The 13,500-nt window shown below is 40.9% G+C and overlaps 1 protein-coding gene across 1 annotated transcript in view; it reads right to left on the bottom strand.

Moving 5' to 3' along the window:
* Window positions 1-6,884: 6,884 nt before the first annotated feature.
* LOC137594269 (neural-cadherin-like) overlaps window positions 6,885-13,500 on the bottom strand; it is an 89,384-nt gene continuing 82,768 nt past the window's right edge. The window contains exons 32-33 of the mRNA XM_068313641.1: window positions 8,885-9,039; window positions 6,885-7,779 (exon numbers count right to left, since the gene is read on the bottom strand). Of these exons, the coding sequence (XP_068169742.1) occupies window positions 7,213-7,779; window positions 8,885-9,039 (722 nt within the window). The 3' untranslated portion in view covers window positions 6,885-7,212. The remainder of the gene's footprint in view (window positions 7,780-8,884; window positions 9,040-13,500) is intronic.

Raw genomic sequence — 13,500 nt, 5'->3', positions numbered from 1 at the left:
ACAGAGGAGTTCAAGGTGGAGGTGGGACTGCATCAGGGATCAGCTCTGAGCTCCTTCTTGTTCGCTATGGTGATGGACAGGCTGACAGACCAGGTTAGACAGGAATCTCCATGGATTTTGATGTTTGCAGATGACATTGTGATCTGTAGTGAGAGCAGGGAACAGGTGGAGGAGAAGCTAGAGAGGTGGAGGTTTGTCCTGGAAAGGAGAGGAATGAAGGTTAGCCGCAGTAAGACAGAGTACATGTGTGTGAATGAGAGGGACCCAAGTGGAAGAGTGAGGTTACAGGAGAAGAGATCAAGAAGGTGGAGGATTTTAAGTACTTAGGATCAACAGTCCAGAGTCAACAGCAATGGAGAGTGTGGAAAAGAGGTGAAGAAGCGTGTACACGTAGGATGGTACGGGTGGAGGTAAGGGTCAGGTGTGATGTGTGATAGAAGAGTTTCAGCTAGAATGAAAGGAAAGGTGTACAAAACTGTGTTGAGACCAGCGATGTTGTTTGGTCTAGAGACAGTGTCACTGAGAAAAAGACAGGAGGCAGAGCTGGAGGTAGCAGAGATGAAGATGCTGAGGTTCTCTCTGGGAGTGACCAGGAATGATAGGATCAGGAATGAGTACATCAGAGGGACAGCACATGTTAGAGGTTTTGGAGATCAGAGTCAGAGAGGCCAGACTGAGATGGTTTGGACATGTCCAGAGGAGAGATAGTGAATATATTGGTTTGAACAGTTAGACAGGTGGCCTAGATGACAACCAAAGAGCAGGTTTATGGATGTAGTGAAAGAGGACATGAAGGTAGTTGGTGTGAGAGAAGATGATGCAGAAGACAGGGTTAGATGGAGACAATTGATTCGCTGTGGTGACCCCTGAAGGGAAAAGCCGAAAGGAGATGAAGAAGATCCAAAAAGATAACCACAAAAAGAAGACATTTAATAAGTCAGAAAACAGAGGATTAAAAAACCCCCATTACCAATATATAACATGTGATACACGGTAGGTGTGGTAGTGTGTTCTTTAATGTCTGAAGCTCTGCTGAGGAGCCGTATAATATTTTCACCTGGCTTTGTTAAAATCACATTTGCTTATCCAGCATTCTTTGTCTCCAGTAATTTATCACACAGGCTTTGAGCTATTGATGGAAGCAGCATCGGTTAGCAGGTCCCTGTCAATGATTCACTCACTAAGCCCATCTGTCAAGCGCCCTCTCCTTCTCCCCTCTACCTCTCCGCCACTGTTGTTCTCAGCCTCCTCTTCCTCAATGATGGATGCAGAAAGTCCTCCATGGCCTCAAATGGCCACATTCGATACAAGATCGCCTCCGAGGCTCGGTTGTTTATATGTAATCCCCTTTCATATATTCAATCAATTATTGTGTCATAGTCACCTGAGGCATAGAACACTAACCATTTACAACTTTTGAAAAGAAAGCTTGAGTATGAGTTCTGGACGTGATGACTAATCACAATGTATTCTGTGATTATTCTGAATGATCCCGATGTCAGGAATGATAAAAATGTGATCGGTGCTATTTGAGGAGGTGATTTGATGAGTGTTTCACTGAAGCACACACGGAGTGATGAGATATCCGGATGTGTGAAAACCAGAGGATTTTAATGCAAGCACGGGTCAGTGGTGGAAGTTAAAGCTCATGTGCGGCAAAGAGCGCCATCTGTAGGCCGAGGACAGGAACTACATGGTGGGACAGAGAAACAGTCACTCCTGAAGGTTTGGACAAACAGAAACAACATCTATCGCTGAAGCTCACAGATGATCTTGGAGTTCATGATTAAATTTATCTTCATTCATTTTATTCTTTTTACATATGTCATGAATAAATCATAATAGAGTTAGAAACTGATGGAGGCTGGTTAGTTTAGAACCCACAAAAATGGTTGTGATGGAAAGAGGGGTTAATGTCTTCACTATTAATATTTGTACAAAACACTAATGAAAAAAAATTCTTTGGACTTCATCCTAGAAAAACAGAGACATATTCCCATGATTTTGGAAAATATGAAATATTAAATATGATTTTGGGTTGGTTCAGCTACAACAAATATGATTAAAAAGCTAAATCAGAAAAAAATGAAGATGCTGCTTCCATAGTAATACGTAAATCTATATATCTACATATAGACACTACTTTGCAATTATTTATGTCATATATATTCCAATACTAGAAAATACTGCATAAAAACATTGAAGTTTATATAATAAAACTAATAAATGTCAACAGTGGTGGGAGGTAATTCAATAAATTTTCTAAAGTATTTTATATGAATGCAGTGCACTTTTTGAAGTATTCGGTCTACTTCCAATATTCTACATTTATTTCACAGCTGTATCACATTTAAGAGGAATATTTTACAGGTGCCTTAACAAGCTTTTCAAATGTAACACGTTTGTTGAAGATTAAACCAGTTCTTTGCAGCCTTGGGGCAGTCAATAGTATACAGGATAGCGTGGTAGCTCCCCAAAGAATTGTTTTACCACTAATCTTGACCCAAACCAATTGCTCTTAGACCCTTTCAGGAACAAAGAATCACAAACGAGACGTAACAGAGTCGCTGCATCTCCAGCTGTGAGGAGATGGCTGCAGCTTTCACTCTCCCTAAGAGAGCCCGGGCCCTCGGCGGTGACCCCCTCACATCAAACGTGACTGCTCGTGTCCTGTCTGCACGTCAGGTTGTCGCGTGAACTGTGTCGCTCTGTCACGAGACATGTCCCACATTTGCAGCAGCCATCGCTGGCCAACAGGACGAGAGCGTCTCTCAGGAGAGCTGACACGCATGCCACTTAAACGGGCGACTGACAGAGGGCCACGCCACGCTGACACTTCTCCCAGATCCATTGCCTGAGGATAAACACAGACTTACACACACACACACACACACACACACACACACACACACACACACACACACACACACACACACACACACACACACACACACACATAGCTAGTTGACCGGCCGTGGCTGAGGATGCTGGAGTTGTGTGTCACCCCTCATTCTTACAATCTCCAACTGTCACATCAAACACTGCTCCTGCCTTGCTCCTCCTCCAATCCCCCCGCCATCTGTACTGGGATCTCATTAGAAATGCATCCTGGACTGCAACAGGACACAGACATGGTGAATCATCCATCCCGATGGAGCCTGAGTGAAATTCTGTTGCCATTCTCTTTAAAATGTGAGGATTAAAATGGTTATCTTGATGTAAAGATGTTCCAGGGTAGCAGCTGTAAATGCTATAAAATGTGATTACACGATGACTTTGGTCTCATGTCACCAAACTTAAACTTCAGTCTCTGAATTCTTGTGTATGAATAAACAGTATATCCCTTCAGTATTCCCTGGAGCACTGCTTTTACTTTGTGTAGTTCCCCTTTAAGATACAGTGCCTTGCAAAAGTATTGCCCCCCCCCCCAAGAACTTTTTGACATGTTGCCACATTTCAGGCTTCAAACTGAAAGATAACAAACTGAAAATATTTTTCAAGAATCAACAACATGTGAGACACAATCGGGAAGTGGAACCAAATTTATTCAACATTTTATATTGTGTTTACAAATCAAAAACTGAAAAGTAGGATGTGTAAAAGTATTGGCCCCCTGTTGTCTCAGCTCAGCTAACCGACTCCAGAGGTTCCCTGATGACTTCTGAATGATCCCATGTTGACCTAAATGACTAACAATGACAAACAGAGTGCATCTGTGTGTCATTTGGTCTCACATGTGCACATCAGTTTGTTATCTTTATGTTTGAAGCCTGAAATGTGGCAAAATGTCAAAAAGGCTTGGGGGGGTGGAAGGAGCAAGGCACTGTACTTGAAACTTCACTAAGTTTCAGGGGGAAGCAGTCATCAATGAAAAGTAGTTTGTATTTCCAGGTCATATCCCCTCTACAACTGTCACATTATTTCATTTAAAGGTAAAAGTATCTGTGGTAAATATCAATCAATCAATCAATCAATCAATCAATCAATCAATCAATCAATCAATCAATCAATCAATCAATCAAAGTTCACTGAACTCTAGGTTGGTGTCTTCTAGACTTGCTCCCCACCTGTCATGGAGAAGCACATAGCAGTATCTTGCAAGCACTGGAAGATTCAATGTTATAAGAGTAAGAAATATAGATTAAGAAAGAAAGAGAAATAACAGAGACTCGAAAAGAAATTAAGGTAACTCCCTTTAAACTTTAAACAGTCTAGACTTTAAACTTTAAACAGTCTAGATAGATAGTCCAGAAAGCTAACACTTCTGCATTCTGTTCTACAATGTAGACTTGATGGGTTACCAAAAGTCCTGCATCCTCAGTACAAACAGCCCTGGTTGGGTAATACAAAGCTAAAATATATAACGTACAATTTAGTAAACGTCTACCTAATTTTGCATTAATCAGATCACTCAGTACATATTAATATATACCAGAACAATGAAAATACTGCATTAAGTGCATTTTTAATTAATCTCATCAGAAATGCATCCTGGACTGCAACAGGACACAGACATGGTGAATCATCCATCCCGATGGAGCCTGAGTGAAATTCTGGATATACAATTAATTTCACAGCTGTATCACTCTGTGGATAATGCCTCATGTTTTCTATAGAAAGAAAAATGTGAAATAATTTTTTGCTTGTTTGTTGCAATGTGTCAGACCGCCAGGAGGTGGCAGTGTGCATTCATGCAATACAATACTGTATTTCCATCTAAGAGCGATGGAAAAAGAGTAAACCTATCTTCAGATTACTTACTAGCTGTTTGACTTTCTATACACTCACCGGCCACTTTATTAGGTACACCTGTCCAACTGCTCCTTAACACTTAATTTATAATCAGCCAATCACATGGCGGCAACTCAGTGCATTTAGGCATGTAGACATGGTCAAGACAATCTCCTGCAGCTCAAACCGAGCATCAGTATGGGGAAGAAAGGTGATTTGAGTGACTTTGAACGTGGCGTGGTTGTTGGTGCCAGAAGGGCTGGTCTGAGTATTTCAGAAACTGCTGATCTACTGGGATTTTCACGCACAACCATCTCTAGGGTTTACAGAGAATGCTCCGAAAAAGAAAAAATATCCGGTGAGCGACAGTTCTGTGGGCAGAAATGCCTTGTTGATGCCAGAGGTCAGAGGAGAATGGCCAGACTGGTTTGAGCTGATAGAAAGGCAACAGTGACTCAAATAACCACCCGTTACAACCAAGGTAGGCAGAAGAGCATCCCTGAACACACAGTACGTCGAACTTTGAGGCAGATGGGCTACAGCAGCAGAAGACCACGCCGGGTGCCACTCCTTTCAGCTAAGAACAGGAAACTGAGGCTACAATTTGCACAAGCTCATCGAAATTGGACAATAGCAGATTGGAAAAACATTGCCTGGTCTGATGAGTCTCGATTTCTGCTGCGACATTCGGATGGTAGGGTCAGAATTTGGCGTCAACAACATGAAAGCATGGATCCATCCTGCCTTGTATCAACGGTTCAGGCTGGTGATGGTGGTGTAATGGTGTGGGGAATATTCTCTTGGCACTCTTTGGGCCCCTTGGTACCAATTGAGCATTGTTGCAACGCCACAGCCTACCTGAGTATTGTTGCTGACCATGTCCATCCCTTTATGACCACAATGTACCCAACTTCTGATGGCTACTTTCAGCAGGATAATGTGCCATGTGATAAAGCTGGAATCATCTCAGACTGGTTTCTTGAACATGACAATGAGTTCACTGTACTCAAATGGCCTCCACAGTCACCAGATCTCAATCCAATAGATCATGTTTGGGATGTGGTGGAACAGGAGATTCGCATCATGTATGTGCAGCCGACAAATCTGCGCCAACTGTGTGATGCCAACGTTTCAATATGGACCAAACTCTCTGAGGAATGCTTCCAGTACCTTGTTGAATCTATGCCTCGAAGAATTGAGGCAGTTCTGAAGGCAAAAGGGGGTCCAACCCGTTACTAGCATGGTGTACCTAATAAAGTGGCCGGTGAGTGTATATTGAAACAGATAACATGTAGTGGCATGAATATATGTGTGGAAAATCACTGAGGTCACACAGAGAAATCCAGTACTTCATGTCTATTCTACACCAAGATGTTGGATTCATTATGGATAAATATGAACTTACCTGAAAACCTGCAGGGGAAGAAAGCCCTCTTCTTGCCTGCTATATCTCAGCGTGATACATTATGTAGACGTGTGGATGGGCTGCATACAGATATCAAGACCATCAGCTGCATGCAGAAGCTCTGTGTGCTTTTGAGAGGCTTTTATCATGTGTCACAGCTGTTAAACACCAAAAACACCCGTTAATGAAGTATGATGTAGGCCAACCTGCTGGGACCCCCACAATTTTGAGTTCATACTGGAAATTCACAGAAGCTCAGGTTGTAACGATGAAAATAAATGATTCATGTTGATATTGACTTTGTCTTTACCGTCTGAGGGTCTTATGGCAGGTAATAGCTGATTGAAATAGTTGCTCAATTTATTTCTCAGTCATGACAATAATCATACTGATAACCAGGAATGAAGGAACACAGACAGAAATGCTGTTCTGAAATTCTCTTCATGAGTAGTTCATCAGAACGACAAACCATCTACATTGTGTTTGCTGAGCATCTCAGAAAAAAAACATTTTTGATTATGCAAGTTAGTTTGACTTCAAAACTAAAGATCAACAAGACTTTTCAAGATCAGTAGTGTAAACATTTGCTTGAGCAAGAGCAAGTATGAAATATTATCAAATACAATCATTTATTTAAAAGGAAATAGATAGTACAAATGAAACAAATTCATTTTGTCACATAAATGATTTCATGAGTCATTAACAGCTGAAAGAATCCAATTCTCCCATAGGAAACTCATTTGCCATCTTACTTAGAGTCATAACTCTTCGGATCTTGTGAAATGAATGATTCTGGCACAGAAAACGTTCAAAAAGTGTTTCCTGTGGAGTAAATACTGTACAGTGCAATGCCGAGTAAACAATACGTCACATCTGATCATTCATTGGTAGACACATTTTATAGCAAAGAACATAAATGCGAAAAGTTTCATCAATACAGTACATTTAGCAGACTTCACATGGACCCTGGGCAGCCTACCAGTCTGAGTATTTCACATTTATAATCTCCCTTTGGAATTCTACCGCCTTCTGATTAGCGTTGCTTTACTGCTACCTCTCTTTCTTAGAATGAAGCCTCACCCACTCTTCTCAGAGTTCAGCTGGCCTCTACTCTCCTTCAGTTTTTCTCTCTGGGCCTCAGGAGTCTTGGAGTCTCCTCTCAAATCACTAACCATGGCTCGGAGGGTTTTGAACCTGTCCATCCGGGTGCTCGGGGCTTCGTGAAGCCTGATTTCTGAACCCTGAGATGCACTGAGGGAGCTGAGAGAGCGCACTGCTGCCAGGCTGTGCTCCTTTCCAGAAGTACAACGCGGTGTGGTCATGGTGCTGAACCTCCCTGGCTGGTCAATGTCCCTGATAACCTCACACAGGTAGCAAGCCAAGTCCTGACTGGAGAAAGAGAGAGTCTTCTGGGAGCGACGGAACGCCAGCGGGGAAGGCAGGGTTTCGGTCTCAGATGGGGGGATGGCCAGACGCAGGGCAATAGCTGCGTTTCCATTCCCATTAGACAACCCCTTCCTGGTGTTGTCTTGGGGAAGCTTCGTCTGTGGGTAGGAGATTATGCTCTGTGGGTAGCTGTACCGGAGAGAGTGGGCAGGACTGGGCTGGAGGGAGCGCTGCAGCTCCACCATATTAAAGGCATTCTGAGAGACCAGCAGAGAGGGAGTGAAAGAAGAACAGAAGAAAAGAGAATGTGTTTTTCCCCTTGTAAAATGTTCACAGAACAGTATAGCTCAGCTAATTCTGCTCACAAATGAACTTGTTCCTCAGACTAAGGCAGATCCACTGTGAAGGAAGACATGTTGGAAATAACAGCAACATTGATTAGCCGAGTAATTAATTATCGGATTGCATAGCGGAGAGAACTTGTATTACCAGCAGTATTAAAACAAATGAACAGCTTTTGGTGTCTACTAGGTTTATTTTCACCTCATTAACTAACATCCCCAAATCTCCAGGGAAGTGATATTTTGTTTTCATTTCAAGAAAATAAAAGCACTGGACTGTAGGGAGTGTTATCAGGTTCTGCTTCGTCTTATTTGTATTCAAATCCTTTACCCTCTAAAAAAAAAGAAAAGAAATATAATGTGATGGCATTTCAGATTCATTTTTTGTCCCAATTTGAGAAAACCCTTCCGCTAGTTTAAAATTGGCTGTACATTTACATGTAGGGGAGGTTTTCTGATTATTAATTCTCACCGTGTGAAGTTTAGTTATGCTTGAGTGATTTTTCATGAGTTGTCCGAGTTTGAAAATACGCACATGGCCACAAAGCCTTTATCCGACTAATTCCAAATGACTGCTTCCATATTATGCTCCTCTTTAAAAATTCACAAAGACTGGGCAGAAAATAACATTTACACGAACATCTCAATTGAGGCAACTTGACCAAGATTGCGCCACAGGCGTCTTGGATGTGGTGGTGGGGGCTATTCCATCAGACAACTCATTGGAGTGTAGATGCTGTAGCAATGGCAAAGATGGAAGATGGACATTGAACCTAATGAATTTAAGCTGTTACTTCACCTGAGAAATTTACGGTACTAATATCTTGTTTTTGTTTTTGCTATGTTATACAGATTAAACTAATATAATCATTAAATATTAGTAAGGAACACAAACTACCGCAGAAAATTTGCACATCAACACAGCGGTATGTTTTTAAATCCCTTGTGTGTGAGAACTTGAAACACAAAGTAAAGGGTGATCATTTTGTTTCGTGTTGTTTCCCAGTGTGTTTGTGTTTACCTGGTCTTGCTCTCCTCCACCTTCCTCGTCATAGTTGAGCACATTTTCGCGGATGTCTTCCCACTCCCCGTGGTGAGCAGACACGTGGTACACACCCTCCTTCAGGCCTTTGTGCCTCCTCCAGCAGGAATAGAGAAATAGGCCCAGCATCAACACTGAGGAGTTTCAGAGAGCAGGTTAACACAGCAGGGGCACACTCACATAATTAAAACCAGAAATATGCAGAAAAGTTACCTTTGGTGGGCAAAAAACCCCAAAACGTGACAGAAAGTGACACAAGACTCAAAGAGATCTTCAGAAACAGAACACTGTCTCCAAAAATGCAATGAAATGTAATGTAATGTTCATGTAAACAAATAAACAACACAGATTAATAACTTTTAACTGTACTTGGAGTTTCAATCATATGGATTTGTCATGTAAGACACATGACTTGCACTGACTGGTTGGACATTCTAATAAAACGTTCATGGAAAATGCAGACACCATCTTTCCACCACTCCTTGTTAATTCTGTCTCCTTGTTTCCCGTTTTACTCCTTGACCTCATCTCAGTTTATGAAGAAATGGACCACAAGCATTTCTCTGGAAAACTGATGGATTAATTCATCTCATATCCCTCAGAGAAGTTATTTTCTGCTACGCTTCAGGACAGCTCCACTTCTCCTGCTCAGTGGTCTTTTCTCGTATTTACTACATGCCTGCTCCACTCCGATCTACCACACAGACTGACCCATGGGTAAATCAAGTGAGAATATATTATCGATTTTCAATACAATGTGCATGACACTCAATTATATGACCCATTAAAGTGTGGAGCTACTGATGTTTCCTGTATAATGTCCTACGTTGCCAAAGTTAAGTTATGGATGTCAAAACTTTTTCTACAGTTGAATGACTCTAAATTTAATATAATTTTAATTACTTCCTCTGACCTCAGGATGAACAAGTTCATCTTCTTTCAAATATGGATGGCTTTTCTGGAAAAAAAAAAAAAAAAGGCCAAGTGTGTAGTAGTTATTTTTCAGTTCTCTTGATTGTTCTAATTTCCTTAATTGAGACAATTTAACCAAGATCACATCATTCCTTTCCTCTGCAGGTTTAGAAAGCATATTCCATATGTACCTGCAGACAAATGCAACATTCAATTCAGCATCAGTGCATGGGTAATAAAGGAAAGGATTTCAACATACACAAACCACTACTATATGTTTAATATTTGTACAAATCAACCACATTACACTCCAGTCGTGCCTGGCTGTGTAGCATTGATTTTAGATTTTACTGAATTAAAAAAAGGTTTTGGCCTGTATCTGACAACTCCCATTGAGGCTGATCGCTGCTTGAAATCCTCTGGAATGGCTCAGCTAATGGATGAAATACTTAACCTGCACTAGTCACCTGCACTACCTCCCCATCTCTCTGTCCCATGGCCTCCCTACCCCCTCCACAGTAGCAAAGTGGCCCCTCTCCACCCTTCCTGCCCCTGCCTCTCTCCCTCTGAGAGATTTTGTGTGCTCACTGTGCTGTATGTAGTGTGACAGACAAGTTAATTTCCCTGACAGAACCTCCTTAAGGGATCATTAAAGTTCTACTCTACTCTCTATTGTACTCTACTCAATAAATAGGTCCTTCCTGTCTTGGTCCTGATTTGTGAAACACCTTTCCTGGAGAGCTCAGACAGGCAAATTCAATACCCCCTTTAAATGTTTTCTTCAAGTGTGGTTTTAGTTTATGGATTTTTCTTTATGGATAGCTTTTTGAGCTACAGAAGTAGTAGTTCTGTACTTCTTTGACTTTTATTGTTGATTTTACTATAAAAGACAACCCCATTTCCAAAACCTGGGCCATTAATGAAAAAAAATTCCATTGAATCCATTGCCAAAAAAAGATAAATATAGATTTACCAAATTAATTTCATTGATTGTTGTAAATAAATGGTAATTCTGTGTTTTATACCACATTACTGGTATAAAACATTACTTTTGTTTCCCCTTCCAAAAATAAAGGGGGAAACAAAAGATGAGGAAAGTTGTGCAATGCTCAAAAACCCAAATGGAGACTTTAATGGATACAAACGTTTAATGGTCATGGTTTTGATTATAATTGAGTATTATTGGGATGTTCTGGAAGGGCTCAGTAATTGAAAAGCAAGGACAATAAAATCGCACTCAGTGGAAACCTGCTTGGGTAAATAGTCCAAAGGTTTAAGAACATTTGTCAAAACACAATTTCACCATCTCCAGTCCATTATACCATCAAAATATGTAGAAAGTCTGGACAAATCTATGTAAGGGACAAGGACAAAAACCAATAATGAATGGCTGCAACCTTCAATCCATAAATGCTTCTGCATTCAAATCTGAAATGCCACTGCCTTTCCTGGGCCTGGGCATTTCATCTTAAATGGACTGACACAGTGATTACAAGAGTGTTTTGCTTTGCACCAGCACATTTTTCAAATGGTTTTAAGAAACCATCAACGAGCTATGTCCGAGACCATCCTTAGTGATAAAGAGGAAATGGCCTGTCCAGATTCTTCCCAGAGCAAAGTGGAAAAGCCAGCACCCGTGACACTTTGGGGAGGTGTTAGAACCCATGAGCAGGTAACTTGTATTGTACCATTTATGCTAGAAGGTACACACATGTTTGAAACAGCATATGCTGCTATTCAGATGAAGCATTTACCAGGCACATCCCTGTGTGAACCAGTATGAAAAATGAAGTCACATTTTGCTGACTTACAGTGTGGCTTTGGAGTTAACAGTCTGGGTGTTGGACTGGCGTGTCTGCAGTTTGCACCCATCTCCCATTCAAAACAGTGTAGTGTATTACGATCTCAGAATGAACAACAGAAGTAAAATATTAAGCAAGAAAATGACAAAATTCACCAATAATGTTCTTTCAACCATAAGAAAAGATGAAGTAATGCAGCGCTAATAAGTATTATACATCTACATCTATAATAAGTATTATACATCTACATCTATAATAAGTATTATACATCTACATCGAAACAATGACAATGAGTTAATATTTTGTCTTTCTACTTCATTCCATGTTAGGTTAAAAAGAAAATCATTGGTCCACTATTATTAACAGTACATCATGCTCTAACCGTCTGGAATTGGGGTTGTAACTTTATTTTGAAAGGTGGCACATGAATAAAATTATTATTAACACTATTATCATTGTGAACCAGAGTTCCTTGGAAACCTATTAACTGAATTTTTACTCCTACCCAACCCAGAGCTTCGTCGGCTCAGCCAAACGCTAGAAAGGAACATTGTGACAGCCGAACAGGAAAGGTCCTTAAGCATACTCATCAATCACAGCTATTGTGTGTTGAATTACACAACATGCTGGACTGACCTTTAAAGTCCATTAATCTCAACCAATATTTTTCTACCATCTGCCATCCCTCTTTCTGATTCCTTTCCTCACTATCTCTTATTACTAGTTCGCCCTTCTTCTATTTATAATCTTTGTAACTCTTTTTTTGTCTTTTGGTGGAACTTTCTTCTGTCTTTCCTCTCCTGTCATTCACTCTCTAACAGCTTCTATTTTTCAGGTCCTCTTTGGCCTCAGGTTTTATCTCTCACACTTCATTTGATCCATTTCAGTTTATATAAGAGTTTATATTGTGTCTGCTAATTATCAGTTTAATTTGAAATCTGAGCAATGCAAATTAATCATATTAGTCTGTATTTTTAAAGTAATTACTTGGAAAGAGCCTGATGCACCGATGGCTCTTTATGGTCACACTAACAGTCAGGTGTTCATAAACAAAACAACTCCCCGAGAGCAAATTTCTGCTCGTCTCAACTAGAAATCGTCCCCTCTTTATTCTGTGACTGGAACATCTTTATGGTTTAAGCTGCTGCACTTTTATATTTCTGTTCTGCTCTCATATCAGATATATATAAAAAATAAAGACATTGCAAGCCCCGTCTCACCCACCTCAGCTGGATGTCCTTAGTACAGAGGTATTGATCACCTGACCCGCCTACCTTACCACTGAACACCAGAGAGACCTTACAGAGAACACCAGAATCTCAATGAAGCCCCAATCAGACGCCGGCCCTCCCTCTCGTTTTCAACATTACCTGCTCTGAGGTGCAGCCTGCAGGGCTCTGCTTACCTCAACATCACCTGAGCAGATATTCAACACATCTCAATTGGGTACAAGCTCGATACGCACACAATTAGACACCGGTAAACACAGGCAGACATATACACTTGTTGCCTGTTGAAAAGTCTTCGCCTCCAGACCTGCAGCCTCTGCTGCCCAGAGTTGTTATTTTTGTGTGTATAGCACAATCCAGTGGGATCAATATCACTCAAGATGGAGAACAAACATTGCAGCCATTCATCAATCTGTAATGCCGTTGCCTCTTTGCCCTTTAACCGTTACTATGAACAAGGTATTATGATGTCGGCCTGGACCAGACCGTGCATTATGAATAAGCTTGAGGGAGTAAACAGCCACTTACAGACCTATACCAAATACCTTAACCCTTTCGCTGTAGCTCTGAGAAGAGGATAATGAGGAAAACAATGTGTGATAGATCAATGGAAGATTTTAGGAAATGAAAACCCATCAATGAGCAGAAGGAA

The sequence above is a fragment of the Antennarius striatus genome, chromosome 4 (genome assembly GCF_040054535.1).
Source record: "Antennarius striatus isolate MH-2024 chromosome 4, ASM4005453v1, whole genome shotgun sequence".
NCBI lineage: Eukaryota > Metazoa > Chordata > Actinopteri > Lophiiformes > Antennariidae > Antennarius > Antennarius striatus.
The sequence above is the reverse complement of the archived record's forward strand: the minus strand, read 5'-3'. Positions and strand labels throughout refer to the sequence as shown.